Here is a 16,542-nt window from a genome sequence, read left to right as displayed (position 1 = left end):
AAACGGAAAGGGAAAAGTTGTCAAGCACAGGTACGGCTAAGACGCACGTGCTAGTATTGACTCAATGACTTAGTCTATGAGGTTATTGTGTGATCATCAAGACCACAAACCTGAATCCTGACAACCAGGCACAGGCAGCTGACACTTAACTGGTTGTCATATGACAACTGGAATTGCCGCTCCTACGAATGCTTCTCCAAAGATTACAAATAGGACACAATATTATAATGGTGGCTTCCTATTGATCTGACTTTCTTAGAGCTCTTCATTAGTTCATTAGTTCTCTTTTGCATGGACTCTTTGGGTCAGTTTCACACTTTGTTTTTCTGCCATTTATTGGGATACTGAATGTAGTTTCCATCACTGCTTCCATTAAAGCATCACTAGAAACCATTTCCTAGAATCAGATTTTTAAGAAGTAACCACATTTCCAGTAAATCTAATGCATTTTTGAACCTTTTGCAGCACGACACAAAGTGTGAAGCTGGTATAAATTGTTTTTTCCATCTTATAAAATGATGGCGTGTCACTAAAATATGCCATCACTTTATAATCAGTAACAATGGTCAGTACAGATTATAAAGTGATGGTATATCACAAGCCAAGGAGTGGTAGGACCTATAGCTTCATGTCGTACCCCGGGATCCAGCTGAATCAAAAGCGGATCTATTCAAAGCGGATCTCGCCCAGAGATCGGTTGCACCTATCCAGACGCCCAGGGCTTGTGCACTGCCCACATCTTTGGCACTAGAGATACCACCGCGACTTTTATGTTGTTGAAATATTGCACCCCTGAGAATTTTGAGCCCAATACTGCGAGGTCACTCCTCCCAACACCACTGCCCGTCCGTACCGGGAACTGTATGAATGAAGCCGTACTACATTTTCCTATATAGGCGATATTGAGGGTACATGTCTCCTTCATTCTCTTTATATGTGGGAATACAATTATTTTATACGATGGGAAAGCCAATTTAAAAACAGACTTGACTAATTTTCCTTGTAAAACTTCTATCTAGATTACTAACTTTTCTGTGCATTTGATGTGCAAATTTATGATTTATGAGATTGTTAAGCATTGATAACATCTGTAAATTGTATCCTTTTATTACCCTCTCTCCTCTTCTAGTCTTTTTACCCTTTTATAATCTACTATTCTAGTTGCACAGATCACACAACAGAAATCGCTAAATCAAACACAGCAATGTACAGCACAGCATTTCATGGAACACCAAACACTACAGAACATGTCTATCCATTGTATATCGGCCACGTGAAACCATTAAAGAGGACGGCTCCAATCTTTCTCCCAGATATGATGTTGTAATCACCAAATATTACAACTCTGGATTCTGTTATTCCTCCTGGAAATGTACGAATACCTGAAATCCAGGTATTACCATTCCCCCTTGGCCATAATGTGTCCATACGCAATCTCACTTTCACACTGTATGAGCACATTTTATGGACAAAGGAAATAGTGATTCCTAATTTATCCCTACATTCCCAGGAGGAGCGGACAGGTCCTCGGCAGTCCTATAAATGGTACACACAAGGGTCAATCTCCTCTGCATGCTTGGTCAATGTCTGAACCAACGTCTTACACCGCATGCTGGTAGAGCCAAACACAGATCCATACAACAACGCATGCTGGGAGCTGGTCACCCGTTACCTGGATTACTGGCTCTAGGGAGAAACGAGACAGAATCTCCCTCAAATAAGAGGGGATTGGGGACAAGGTGCTCTGTGAGACATTGGAAATAATTCCCAGAAAACACAAAAAAAAATATATTAAAAAGGACTGACAATTATTACTAAAATATAAACATAAGTGAGCAACTTACTTTTGGACCAGGAGCTCCTGGAAGCCCAATCTCACCATCTAAACCCTGGATAGGTCCAAAAGAATCACAGAATAAATGAATGATGCAAGTACAATCATAATTCTTGGCGGTATTTCTATGGGGCGGGTCATAAGTATGGGTGGACACATGGTTTATCCCTGAGAATGTGAATACTTTACTAAAGGAACCATAAAATCTGAGTTTGTGCCCTTTACCTCTAGAGATTAGAGACCATTTAATGTAAGATAACTTCCAGTGTGGCCATAGTCATTAGTGGTTATATTTTTTCCCACCATTGCTTTTTCATCCTTGTATCATTTTCCCTCCTTATTTCCAAACTTGTGTTATTTAGTGTAATCACATAAATCTAGCTTGCCAGGATATTAAAAACCTACCCTCTCGCCAGAAAGTCCTGGAGTCCCTGGGGTTCCATCTTTTCCCGGGGATCCCTAAGTCATGCAAAAATAAATAAAGACAATATTAAAACATGCGGCTACTACATTTTGGCTGTAAACCAGATTTCAGATACAAAACAAATCTAATTCATTTGTGGTCTTGAACGCAGACGTTACGTTCTCCAGGTGAGTATTATCGAAATGTGCGATATTCAACCTCATGGATTATCCTGCCTTATGTAAGGACTTTTACCATTTCCACTATAGTGGATCATGGGCTGGTGGATAACTGGACATTACATGAAATCCTGGCACTTTGGTGAGGCAACCACTGAAACTTTAAGTTCTTCTGCCCATGACAGAACATACATTAGTTCTATCAATCCATGATCATTGTGAGGTTCCACCTACTGCTAAGTGAAGGGTAATAAGTTGTTCCGTCACAAGAATGATGGTAAAATCCACTTTGCAAGCCTGATCCAATTATGAGCTTCAATGTTGTATTTCTTCTCATATGAGGAGTTAAATGCAAACAATACATCATGCATCTAAGGAGTTTAAAAACATTACCGGAGGACCAGGAAAACCGGGCTTTCCATCTTGTCCTGGGCTGCCAGGTAGGCCAGGAGGACCAGGGATTGCTGTGGTGTTAATTCCAAACGTTCCTGGCACTCCTGGCAATCCAGGTACACCAGGAGGACCAGGTGGGCCAGGGAGACCAGGTCGGCCCTGCAAAATGAACAGGAAGGCACAAGTGAGACATGGCTGAAAGTCAAAATTATAGCTATAGAAGTTTACGACTGGGCACTTAATTCCATGGTCAACTGTTCTTCTTTTGAGGATTATGAGTTTCATTCTTTGACATGTAACAGTCTCATAGCAGAAGTAAAAACCCTTATTAACATCAGTGTTAGGGCAGGTGCACGACGGTACCAGATTTTTTTTTTCCTCAGACAGAGTCTGTTGGAGGAAAAATCACTGCATGCCCGAGTTTGAGCTGATATTTGGATCGCACACGGCCATGCAAGTCAATGAGTCCATGGGAAACATTGGACTGCTCTTGAATGACTGAGTTCAGTCCGATTTCCACGGACTAACAATAGAGAAGATGGAGAAATTTTTTTTCTCCACACTCTGATTTGCATAATTGTCCCGTTTCTCTGGGATGAGGGAACCGATGGCCGTCTGCACCTGCCCCTATACTTTTCACTCTGAGTCTGCAGACCAATGCCGTCAATCAACAGATGAAAGGCAGATAATTGTCCCTTTGGCCTCCATCAGGCTACTTTATATACTTGAGTTCACTTATTTCCTAAAACATAACATGCATGCTACAGTACAAACGGAGCCTATGTCAGTATGTATATCTATCAATGCAGCGCTGAGGCCATGGACACAAAAATTAAGACCCTTTCGTGGGCAATTCTATATTCTATATATTTTACACACATTTTTGACATTCTCAGGTGTCTTCCCCTTGAGAAAGCCAATACGTGAAACGCGTGTTTGGGGCAGTGTGGTGGGCTCATCTTATCCTCCCTTAATATTGGCAAGCAACATTTTTTTTTTTTACATTGAACTGCATATTTCACCTTAAGATCATGGTCATTGGGCTGCTAGAACGCAATGTCTTCATTACGTACACAGTCTTGTAAGGCATTTTGCTGAGTATTGCATTCAATGCTTGGACTTTGAGGTTCTCCTCATTATTTCCTCCTTCTTACACCAGTATACGAGGATGGTAACATTTTTAATATTTATCAATAAACTATATTTTAATTTTATTGGTGTTTTTTCTTCTTTTGTGGTCATTATTTAAGGAGTGCTCCATCCTGCGACTAAATAGGGTCCTTTAAAATTATATAGGAAGAATGCTGTACTTATGTCCCCAATCTGGATGCATAATGTATGCTTTATGAATATTGTTATATTGATATCTTTTTGACATGTGTCGTTTTCCCACGTTTGTGATGCAACACAGACATCCTGGAACAGTAAAGCTATTTCATAGCCAGTATAATCTCCTGCGTGTTACATTTGTGGATGGCGAATAGTTACATTAAAATTTTTATTATTGCAGGATTGCAAACAACTATGATATTCCCAGACAGATTATAATGTAAGAGGAATAATGGACCACAAACTGGAGAAGTGTTTGACCCAAAGATAAGATGTATAATTGTAACATAATTGCTGGTATCTAAAAAATGCTCTGGCATGGATCCCGAGTCAAGTACTTGCGTAAATGCTCTCCTTGGCTTCTTTCCTCTCCGATTCTGTAATCTGACATGAAGCATGATAATTTTTGCATGGCTTCCTAAAAAGTGATATCCCACAACTGTATTATGAGATGATTTTTTTCAGTTTTTAGAGCTTGAAACTTGTGATAATTTTTAGACAAAGCTTGGGATGATCAAGTTAGATCATCCCAAGCTCTGTCTAAAAATTATCACAAGTTTCAAGTCCAAAAATTTTGAGTCCAAACCTGGTCTAAGAAAAGATCTAGACCAATTGTCTCCAACCTCTGGCTCTCCATGGTTCAGCCCCTCCATAAATACAAGACAGCTCTCGGCCAGAAGCTATGTCTCCTGATTCCCCCATACACAGGAGTGAGGGTTCTTACAAATTAGCCTCTCTGCCGGTCCCACAGATATCAATGGATTTGGCTGACACTAGTGTAATTTGCACGGAGGCCTCTAGATTAGGGGCAGCATTAATTCCAGAGATGCAATTAATTTGGCTCAATAGAGATTTGTTTCCAAAATGAAAATATAAAAATGTATCCATATTGTGCACGTGTGAAATATACGCATATTAATTATGTTTTAAGACAATATCCTTATATTATTTATACTTTCAAGCTAACTATTTTCCGCATCCACTTCTAGATGTACGGGATTTAATACACAAACCTATTACTTTAGACTTACTCTGAAGTTCTCTGTATCCCCTCCGTATCCAGAACCTTCCATGTCAATAAAGGTCTAAAAATAAAGTGAAAAGGTCAGAAAAAAAAACATTGTCAGGCAGGGATCATAATGAGTGGCTAAGCAGGAATTCCATTAATCCCCGAGATAGCGCCTGGCCTGCTTATCTCGCTGAAATGTCATGCTCTTCCAGCTGAGCGCGGTAAGGAGCGGGTTTAGCGTCCTGTTCACATTAGCCGATTTGCAGCACTAAATAACCGTGGATCAGATACTTCTTTGCTGAATGGCTGTCGTTTAATAGCCGGCTTACATAGATGGACCCAGCTCCAAATATATGATATGTAATAGAGCATCCATTGTTCTCGGCAGCACGGGTCCTGCTCACAGAGAATGACGAGCTGTCGAGCCCAAAAGATCATTTCACCCGGTGATCAGCCGCCCATTTAGACTGCAGGATTAGCAGGAAACCAGTGTTCCTACGATACTGGTTCAGGATAATCGTGCGGTGTGAATGGACATTACATCTATCTTCATACTATACAGTCCTGTTACCGAGCTGCATAGTTGAGAACTAGGTCCGCTATATTAGGAGCCGAAATTACTACCGTACTGCTTAGTCAATAGTTACTACCAAAGCTTCATAGTTACGGGGACCACTCCTCTTTTATCAGTGATTATTAGCAGCTATGTATACATGCAGATACATGGCGCTGGGGAGCAGTTATCTGTGGCCTTCTATTTTTGAGCGGTTTGGGCTCATAGAGCAGCAGATCACCATCTTTGCTTTTTCATTTTTTGACCAATTTCAACATGTAACTTGCTGTACTTTATTGTAAAAACTCAGACAGTTACATTTCCATTTAGACTTTTAATTTTTTTTATTTCCACTAATAATATTGACTTTTAAACGCTTTCTTAAATCATATCCTGCCAGATCTACCATTCTTGCTTCAGGGCATATGATGGTGGGTCCTCTCTTCCAGAGATATGCCCCATCACGTGTACAATCATGTGCTGTACATTGTGCTATAACATCGCTATAGACTGCACATGTAGTAGATGTCGCTTCTAATGTAAGTAAATTGGGGGAGGCCAACGCTGTACAGTATGTGATCAGATAAGATGCCGGAAGTGGAGACCGAGCATCTTGTGACCCACAGAGAGCACTGCAGATCTGCGCCCATATAATTACAAGGTATATTACAAAAATACATGACCTTTAAAAAAAACAAAAAAAAAAACACTGCCTCAGTGTTTTAGAGAAGATACAATAGGTTATATAAAGTTCTTCAATTTTTCCCCAGCCACCTATCATCCCTGATTTTGCACCCAAATTTCTGATAACTTTCCAGTTTGTTAAAAAAAAAAAAAAATCTTACCAGTTTATCCATTTTAGAAGCTAGGCCAGGTGGGCCTGGAGGTCCTGGCGGACCTGGAAGACCTCTGGCACCAACTCCTGGCTCACCCTAAAAAGAAATAATAAAATAATAAACAAACATAAGAAATAATAAAATAGATTTATTCAATGAGAGTCCTTTTTTAGCTCATTGAATAAATCTATTTTATCCAATTCTTCATTTTTGTATATCATAAACTCACTGTTATAACTTTGTGTTAATAGTTTAGGTACACTTAAAGGGGTTCTCCACTGAAAATAACATATCATGTATCCGCACAATGTGGGATGAAAACGTGTTAATCGGTCAAGATCCAACCTCTGGAACCGGCAGAATAGGGAATGTTTCTCCCCATTACAGAATGGAGCGGCAGGTCTGATGCACCAGAGCTGCTCTATTCGTTCTCTATGGGGCTGATGGAAAAAGATGGCTGCAGAATTCGGAGTCACAGAGAAAAGAAATGGCTTTGTGGTCGCACACGACTGCTCCATTCTAATGGGGGTAAAAGTGCCAATTGGTGCATGTCGGTCGGAACTGCCCCGATCTTTAAGTTGTCACCTATCCTTGGGATAGGTGATAACTGGTAATCGTCAAATAACTGTAGCCTGTAGGGGGGTTACCTTATCTCCCTTCTGTCCAGAATCTCCCGGTGTTCCTGGGAATCCCTGAGGTCCAACTTCACCCTAGTGAAATAAACACATGCAGATATTTTTATGGAAGTTCTTGATATAAGATTGCAATGTTATGAAGATATAAGGTGGCAGTAATGGCCTAGTAATATAGCCCAATATACTGGTCTCAAAGGTTAGAAAGTTCTGTATTATTCAAAGGTTCTCTTCTTTTTTAGGTCTCGATCAAGCTGCGTTATGTTTAACTAAAATTCATCTATAGCAAAACCAAAGAAATGAGCCGGACTATACATTGGTATATGTGCAAAGTGTAAGAGCTCGTTCATCTATATAACACATTTACTCTAAAGTATAGAGTCGTTTACAGTTCAACGCTGGTAATAATTTACCCTGAAATGAGGCGCGATTTGTCACATGCAACACAAAACATAAGGAAAGGTCACAGCAGAAATAATACAGGGGACTTACAGCTTTTCCATCTTCTCCAGGGTCACCCTGAAATCAGACAAAGGGTTTAGTTCTTAGTAAGAAAATGTGGTATAGATAGAAATCACACCAGTCATAGCAATAGATCTCACTCCTAAAAACAGAATTTAGGAGGAGATCTTCCGAACAGAGAATGAAAACAGCCATCTGGACAAGGAAAACCTAAAAAAAAGTTGCACCGATCAAGCCGTAAACTATTTAATGTTATTAGTACCAGCTTGAGTCAAATAGCAGAGACCGGTTATATACTTGTCATTGTCAAAATGGCTGTCCGGAACCAGACACTTCTACATCGGCAGATAAGGGGTGCAGATGACGTGGTGTCGGCACAGTTTGCAGGTATCATATACCCATCTGCTGCTGCCATGCCACCAGCACTGCTCCCATCCTGGTGTAGAAGTGAACAGTGTCCGAAAAACTCTTTAAGGACATAGGATTGAAGCTTCCAGCTCAAGTGCAAGGGCACAAGAGCTTGTCAGACGTTAACGGTGAAGAGATATCCAGCACTCCGTGAGTGGGCCGAGACCTTCCAATTTATTTCAGGAACATTAGTATAGACAGGACAGCTCTGTCAGCAAATCCAACGCGTTTCGAACAGAAGGTCTTCATCATGGTTGTCTTTAACGACATAGGTGGGGAACGCTTTGTAAATTACGGTATCATCTTTTCCATCAACTGTACACTACCTAATGGCTTTTATTTTGGTGTTTTGGGAACCTGGTGGAGGATTACTGCTTCTCAAACCCTGCTGGCTTCTCCATGCCTGGCTCCGCTACATTACTGTTCTCTTTCTATACACACAAACATAGGGAAGGACCTGTCAATCAAGCAGAGCAAGGCAAGGAGAAGCCGCTGGCGACGACCCAGTAATTATTCTCCACGTTCCTGGCTCCCGATTCATCAAACAGTTTTAGCCAGTTTTCTAATGAAAAATTTCTTAATGATGCAATAATGTTGTGACTTTGAATTTTCTTACATTTTTTTAAATGGGTGCAACTTAGCAAAAAGGGGATGTTTTGAAGCACTGCTGTGAAATGCATCATAATTTGCAAAAAAAAGTGGAATAAATTACAACATAAATGTATGCCAGTCAATGACCAGAGTACGTTGCTTGTGGCGGTGAAAAAAAACTGAAAAATGTGCCATATTTATTAAGAGCACATGCCTCTTAATGGGTTTTTCCAGCCTTAGGCTGCAGTCACCTTATCTGACTGCAGACTTGTGAATCCTCACACTGCGCACTGTGAGGGTTTTCCATCAGTGGGGGCAAGCGGTCATGTCACCGCAAGTATGTGATTTGCATACATTTGGCAACATTCCTACTAGACGTATTCAGCCTCAAGCATTTCACTTGCATTGTTCAAGGCTGCACATCTAGTTGGCATGTGATCCGATGTATTTAAATCACGTACTTGCAGTCTCGTGCCCGCCAGCTCCTGGCACTGGCGAATTTTGATAGAGTGCACTGTGTGCGCTGTGAGGATTCACAAGTCTGCAGTCACACAGAGTGATTGCAGACTTGTACCCTAAAGTCAAATAGCCCCTTTAAATATATTTAAACCACTGCACTCAGGACTAGTCTACAAGGACGCCAGTCTCCATGAATTGGGGCCCAGACTTTCTGAAATGCTGCAGAATTTCAAAATCACCCATCAATATTTGCAGTTAAGAAGCCTGTGCCCAATTCATGCTGCGTATGAAATCTGCGCTCCACCCGGCGCTCAGACGGTCTATGCCAAACCGGAACTGATGATGTCACCACGACCACCAGTGACTTGACATTAAGGTCATGGATTGGCTGCAGGAGCATGGTGGTTGTGGTCTGGTGGAGAACGTCTGAGCTGCAGCGCTGGTGCGGGGGATGGAGGATTCCGCCTGCAAGTATGACATGTTTCTTTATTTTATAAGCATCTTACATTCCCCTTTAAAGCAAACTTTTGATTTAGTCTCTCTTTATGTAATAATAGTTGTAATATTTTTGCTTTTGATGCAATTTATGCTATAAACAGTAAGTGCATCTTCGTTCAATAAATTAATGTAGTTCCAGGAATGTGTTGCCCTTTAGTTAGCGGAGAAGCTGCTTCCCCCACATTGTGTGAATGAAATAGGATTAAACTCCTGATTTTGTACATTCACTACTATTACCTATCAATATATGAGTATCTATGTGTTCTGCATTGGCGTCCGTCAGTGTAGGCAGCACCAACGTGTGGGTGTCGAAGACACATAGTAATCATGGGGTGACGTACTGAGAATGCAAAGTTATCATTTTTTAAACCAATAACTTTGCAAAAACCAAGTTGGCGTAAAAACCTGTTAATTATGTTAAAACATTTTCTGTGCATGACCTTGTGAATCGTATCACTTACAGGCTCTCCATCTTTTCCTGGAGGTCCCTGTGGACCTGGTGGTCCCCGAGGTCCTGCGACCTGTTGCACGGTGGTGCCATCACTCTTCTGTAAAACTGACTGCCCTGGAGGGCCAGGTGGCCCTTGTGCACCAGGAGATCCAGGGTCTCCTTTCTGACCTTTGGCTCCAGGATATCCAAATCCTGCACCACCCTGTAGAAAGAGAATTGGATTTTCAACCTGTGGACAACCAAACTCTAAACAATCACATGTAAATGGGGGGGGAGGGGGGTACTTACTTTAACTCCAAGCTCGCCTTTCTGGCCCTAAAAAAAAAAATAAATCAGAAATACATTTACTTCCAGATTTTTTTTTCTATTGGTCTCGATTCACTATTGTACTTTCTCCAGTGTTTTGGCGTGAATATCTCTCAACTGTGACCTTTTGATTGGCCGTCAAATTCAAACGATTTACACCTTTTTTTAAAGTCGTCTTTTGTTGAGTTACTTTTCTGATTTTTACTTCCATGTGACTTTTCCAGATATTTTAGACTCTATCATCAAATGTAACTTTTAAACATGCAAATGATGAATCGGGGCATACTCTTTAAACATGTGGTCAGATGGTTTGTACCTATGTTTTAAGAGACAGAGAGAAAATAAAAGATGTTCTGCAAGACCCCGAAGCAAACAAACACCTCTGTTCTAGTGATTGGTTGGTGTTCCGCTTAATACTATGGACCCATAGGCATTATTTTTTCCCTTTAAGCACTGCCCCCCAAAAAACTAAAATTCTACCAACCAAGAGCAATGCTTATGTCCCAGGGACAAAATGATCCAACCCCACATTTACCTTGTCTCCTTTAGGCCCTACACCTGCGCTGGTGCTGTCCCCAGAATCTCCTTTAGGACCTTCAGGACCTCGATCACCTCTATCACCTTTGTCACCTCGGTCTCCCTTTTCTCCCTTCTGACCAGTCTGACCTGTAAAAAAAATGTAATAATATGAATTGGAGGAGTAATACAGATCTCCTTCAGCACAGAACTATAACTGAGAAAAAAAAATGGCTTTCTTTATCGCCTCTCATTGGGGGACACAGGAACCATGGGTGTATGCTGCTGCCACTAGGAGGCTGACACTATGCAAATAAAAAAATTAGCTCCTCCTCTGCAGTGTACGCCCCACCGACTGGCATTAAACTCTTCAGTTTAGCTTAGTGTCAGTAGGAGGTGGACACGGGTCTTTCCTTAGACCCTTATCTACCTCAATGTGCGTCGTTTCTTTTCAGGTTTTTTTCCGGATGGGATACAGGGTGAGCAGTCACACCTGTACTCCCACAAGCGGACTATGAGTACGGCGTGTACTGCCACCCCGTATCCTCATAGATCCCTCAGCAGGACCAAGAGCCTGGCACACAAGCGTGCTCAGAAGTCCGGTCCTGGCCCGTCCCCCACCCACTCGCCTACCAGAGCCTGTCGGTCGGAGGAGACGAGGACGTCCATCAGCAGCTCCTATGGACGTCTGATACCTTCTCAAGGTTAGTAGCAGACGACATGGGATTTTACTAGGTGAGTATTTCTAAAGGGGTTCCCCGTTCCCTGCGCGGTGGCTCGTTCTGACGTGGCGTTTTTTTCTGTCAGCCGCGCTACCTTTCCATGCCCCACCGCGTTCCTCCAGCGGTCGCCGTTCTTCCTTCCTCCCGGGGCCTGCTTGCGGCACACTCCTGCCTGCAGCTTTTCCCTCAGCGGTTGCTGGCTCCTAATTTAGGCCCCGGCCTTTCCCGGGGCCTACTTGCGGCGTACCAGCTGCCCTCAGCGTTCCCCCCTCAGCGTTCTATGCGGCGGCTCCTCAGGCGTCGCTCACCTCCACAGCCAGCTGGGGCCTACTCCGGCGACTCTTCACCGGCGGCAGCGCTCCCTCTCTTAAATGCGGCGGCTGCCGCGCCGCTCTGCTGGGCAGCGTCTGCGCCGCGGGGATCTTTTCTCCGGTCACCGGCTCCTAATTTAGGCCCCGGCTTTTCCGGGGCCTACTCCGGCGACTCTTATCCGGCGGCAGCGCTCTCTCTTTCATGCGGCGGCTTCAGCGCCACTGTGCCGGGCAGTGTCTGCGCCGAGGGGGTTCTTCTCAGCGGGCACCGGCTTCTAATATAGGCCCCGGCTTTTCCCGGGGCCTACTTCCGGTGCCGCGCTCCGCCCACTTCCTTCTTCATCGGGCGGGCTTTTCTCCCGCCCGACATACTGTGCCTGCTCATCGGCGCCCCCCTGTCTGGCTCCGCCCCCTTCCTCCAGGGACAGCGTCTGTGTGTGCTCACCGCTTCTTAGCTGCAGGAGCTCACGCAGCGCGCCCCACACCTTCGCCACTGCATCCTCCATGGGCACAGAATCCAGCACCTCAGGGCAGGAGTTCTCCACCGGCAAGTGGGACATCTTCCAGGACGGGTCCGTGAGTAGCTGCACTGCAGACTGACACCCCCCTCTGCCCCACTGTCCCCTAACCCACTGGCATCTTCAGGGACCTCTCAAAATGTCTACCTCTAAAGGGGGCCGCTCTCGCCCCCCTACTTCTTCTTCTGCCTTAGTCACGTACTTTGCTTGTTCGTCCTGTAACAGCAAACTTCCCTCAGGTCAGTCCTCCCCGCTGTGTCAGTCCTGCAGCAACCCGATTGTTCCCACTGCCCAGGATCCCCCGGCTGTTCCGCCCGAGAGTGATCCTCCCATCCCAGGCTGGGCCGCCTCTCTGTCACAATCTGTGGCCGATTTAACACGGGTATCTCAAACCCTGGTGTCCACGCTGGATCGGTTACCCCTGCAGACCCAGGCCGTAGCCAGCGGGTCACAGGAACCGCCGCCAGAGCTCTCCTTGATAAGCCACAAAATGTCCAGACAGGAACGTCGGTCTGAGTCCTCTTCGCGCTCCATCTCGCCGCTCGGCCCTCCCCCGCGGTTGGTGTCCCACCGATCCTCCTCCCCTGAGTCAGGCGAGGCATTATCTGATGCGCCTTCGGAGGATATTTCGGAGCTGGATCCTAACCAAATCGCCACCATGAGTGAGACAGTCCAGAACCTCATTGGGGCAATAAACCAAACATGTGGCATCAAGGATCCCTCTACGGAACCCGCAGATCAGGCGGTTTCGTTTAGACGGGCCAAACCACCTTCAAAATTTTTCGCTCCTCATCCTGAATTTGAGGAAATCTTGTTCAGAGAGAGAGAGAACCCCACTAGGCGTTTTCAGAGGGGAAAACGCCTGGGTGTGCTATATCCTTTTTCTCCAGAACTTACCGCCAATTGGACGGCCTCTCCCTCGGTGGATCCCCCTGTTTCCAGGCTGTCCACCAACACGGTGCTTCCTCTGTCCGGCGTAGCATCTCTGAAGGATTCTAACGATAGAGTTATAGAATCCTTCGCGAAATCTGCTTTTGAAGCGGCTTCAGCGGCTCTATGTCCAGCTTTTGCGTCCACTTGGGCTTCAAAATCCATCTCAAAATGGGCCAAGGATCTTCGGCGAGGTATCCTGGATGGGGCGCCTCCCGCGCAATTAGCGGAACTTGCCAACCAGATTTCCCACGCTGGTGAATACCTGGTTTCCGCCTCCCTGGATGTTGCGTCTTGCGCGGCTCAAGCCTCCAGCAATGCCGTTGCCATCCGCCGGACCATTTGGCTCAAGGCCTGGCAGGCGGACTTGTCCTCCAAAAAGTCCCTCACTAGTCTGCCCTTCCAGGGCTCTCGTCTCTTTGGTTCCCAGCTGGACCAAATAATTAAGGACGCCACCGGGGGTACAAGTTCTCTTCTCCCCCAGGCTAAGCCTCGTCGCCCTCCTCCTAGACGACAGTTTCGTTCTTTTCGGCCTTTTCGTCGCTTTGCTGCGTCAAACTCCTTTTCCCAGCAGCAACAGAGGCCACAGGCACGTCAGGAGAAGAAGGCGGTGTCCTTTAGGCCCACTCCGTCCTGGCGTCCTCGTTTCTCACAGGGTACACCCTCCAGGCCCAGGACTGGAAGATCCACCTCGGCATGACTCTCAGCAGGACTCCAGCCCGACTCCCAGATTGGGCGGCCGTCTTCTCCTTTTCAGGGATGTCTGCATTTCCGCAGTAGAGGATGCATGGGTCAGGGAAGTTGTATCCTCGGGATACAAGATAGAGTTCGCTTCCCGACCTCGGGATCGTTTCTTCCAATCCCGTCCTCCAAGAGATCCCGCTCTAGTTCCGGGCTTCTTCTCAGCCATCGCTTCTCTGCTCAAATCCGGGGTAATCGTTCCCGTCCCAGAAAACGAACGCTTCACGGGTTTCTACTCGAATCTTTTTGTGGTACCGAAAAAAGACGGCAAGGTTCGTCCCATTCTGGACCTCAAATTGCTGAACAGGAGAGTTCGCCTGAGACACTTCAGGATGGAATCCCTTCGTTCAGTAATTGCTTCCATGGAGGCTCAGGAGTTTCTATGCTCAATAGATATCCAGGACGCCTACCTCCATGTCCCGATATTTCCCGGACATCACCGTTTCCTGCGCTTCGCAGTGCAACGAGATCATTTTCAGTTCGTCGCCCTGCCGTTCGGTCTCGCAACCGCGCCAAGGGTGTTCACGAAGATCATGGCGGCGCTGATGGCCATCTTGAGAGTCAGAGGCTTGGTCCTATTTCCATATCTCGACGACATCCTCATCAAGGCTCCGTCCTTTGCTCAGGCCCACGAAAGCCTGTCCATTGTTCTCGACACCTTAGCCCGTTTCGGGTGGCTGGTCAACCGGAAGAAGTCCTGCCTTATTCCTTCTCAGCGCATCATCTTTCTGAGCATGCTTTTCGACACTCGTCAGAGCAGAGTCTTCCTTCCCAAAGACAAGAGATCCATTCTTTGTCGGGACATACGCTCGCTCCAGGGTCCTCGGCCTCCCTCCCTCCGTTCGGCCATGAAGGTTCTGGGGAGGATGGTAGCTACATTGGAAGAGATTCCCTTCGCCCAATTCCATTCGCGCCCCCTTCAGCAAGCCATTCTGTCCCAGTGGGACAGGTCGGTCTTCTCCCTGGATCGGCCGATCAGACTCTCCTTTCGGGTCAAGCGGTCTCTCTTCTGGTGGCTGACGTCACCTCTCATCTCCCAGGGCAGGTCCTTCCTTCCGGTTCACTGGCAGGTGGTGACAACGGACGCTAGCCTGATCGGCTGGGGTGCGGTTTTTCGCCACCTGACGGTTCAGGGCCGTTGGTCGCCGCAGGAGTCATCTCTGCCAATCAACGTCCTCGAAATTCGGGCCATTTTTCTGTCCCTCCGCCACTGGGAAAGGATCCTCAAGGGGCCTTCCAGTCCGGATCCAGACGGACAACGCCACGGCTGTGGCATATGTCAACCATCAGGGGGGGACTCGGAGCTCCTTGGCCCTTGCCGAGGTATCCAAGATCCTCCTTTGGGCAGAGGCAACGGTTCCGGTGATATCCGCGGTGCATATCCCCGGCGTGGAAAACTGGGCCGCCGACTTCCTCAGCCGCGAGGGCCTCGCGGCAGGGGAATGGTCCTTGCATCCGGAGGTCTTCCATCAGATTTGTCTTCGATGGGGAACTCCGGATGTGGATCTCACGGCGTCTCGAGTCAACAGGAAGGTTCCACAGTTCGTCTCCAGGTCCCGCGATCCTCTCGCAGTGGGCGTTGATGCTCTGGCCATTCCTTGGTCACAGTTCGAGCTGCCCTACCTGTTCCCACCCCTTCCATTACTTCCCAAACTGTTGAAGAAGATCAAAGCAGAAGGGGTGCTGGTCATCCTAATTGCCCCGGATTGGCCCAGGAGAGCTTGGTTCGCGGAGCTCGTCAACCTTCTCGCGGACGCTCCCTGGCGCCTTCCAGACAGGCCCGATCTGCTGTCCCAGGGTCCGATCTGCCACCCGAATTCTCGGTCGCTCAGTTTAACGGCGTGGCTGTTGAGACCGCGGTTCTAAGAGCGTCCGGCCTTTCGGACCGGGTGATTCTCACCATGATTCAGGCTCGGAAGCCTTCATCTTCCAGGATCTGCTACCGCACCTGGAAGGCCTACTTCCGTTGGTGCGAGTCCAACCGCGTTCCGCCTATGGTTTTTTCCCTGCCTTCTCTTTTGGCCTTCCTTCAGGCAGGACTGGATTCGGGCCTGGCTCTTAGTTCCCTGAAGGGTCAGGTCTCTGCGCTTTCCATCCTCTTTCAGAAGACCTTGGCCTCTCGGCCACAGGTTAAGACCTTCTTTCAGGGGGTAGCCCACGCCGTCCCGCCGTACAGGGCCCCTGTGGAGGCATGGGACCTAAACCTGGTACTGGACGTTCTGAAGGTTTCTCCCTTTGAACCTCTTAGGGAGATTCCTCTATCAGTTTTATCATGGAAGGTGGCCTTTCTTGTGGCCATCACGTCCATTCGCCGCGTTTCCGAGCTGGCGGCCCCGTCTTGCCGTCCTCCGTTTTTGGTCATTCACCAGGACAAGGTGGTCTTCCGGCCCCCACCTTCTTTTCTTCCTAAGGTGGTTTCCACCTTCCACCTCAACGAAGACATCGTTCTACCTTCCTTTTG

At 46.5% G+C, this 16,542-nt stretch overlaps 1 protein-coding gene across 3 annotated transcripts in view; it reads right to left on the bottom strand.

Annotated features, from left to right (window-relative positions):
- COL18A1 (collagen type XVIII alpha 1 chain) overlaps positions 1–16,542 on the bottom strand; it is a 234,024-nt gene that overhangs the window by 38,050 nt on the left and 179,432 nt on the right. For all 3 annotated transcript variants that reach the window (XM_069733254.1, XM_069733251.1, XM_069733252.1), the window contains 10 exons: positions 10,879–11,009; positions 10,326–10,352; positions 10,048–10,239; positions 7,661–7,687; positions 7,184–7,246; positions 6,546–6,632; positions 5,170–5,223; positions 2,810–2,968; positions 2,240–2,293; positions 1,845–1,889 (listed from right to left, as the gene is read on the bottom strand). In XM_069733254.1, coding sequence (XP_069589355.1) covers positions 1,845–1,889; positions 2,240–2,293; positions 2,810–2,968; positions 5,170–5,223; positions 6,546–6,632; positions 7,184–7,246; positions 7,661–7,687; positions 10,048–10,239; positions 10,326–10,352; positions 10,879–11,009 — 839 coding nt within the window. The remainder of the gene's footprint in view (positions 1–1,844; positions 1,890–2,239; positions 2,294–2,809; positions 2,969–5,169; positions 5,224–6,545; positions 6,633–7,183; positions 7,247–7,660; positions 7,688–10,047; positions 10,240–10,325; positions 10,353–10,878; positions 11,010–16,542) is intronic.

Source organism: Ranitomeya imitator, chromosome 7 (genome assembly GCF_032444005.1).
Source record: "Ranitomeya imitator isolate aRanImi1 chromosome 7, aRanImi1.pri, whole genome shotgun sequence".
Lineage (NCBI taxonomy): Eukaryota > Metazoa > Chordata > Amphibia > Anura > Dendrobatidae > Ranitomeya > Ranitomeya imitator.
Note: the sequence above shows the minus strand (reverse complement) of the source record. Positions and strands in the feature narration are given on the sequence as shown.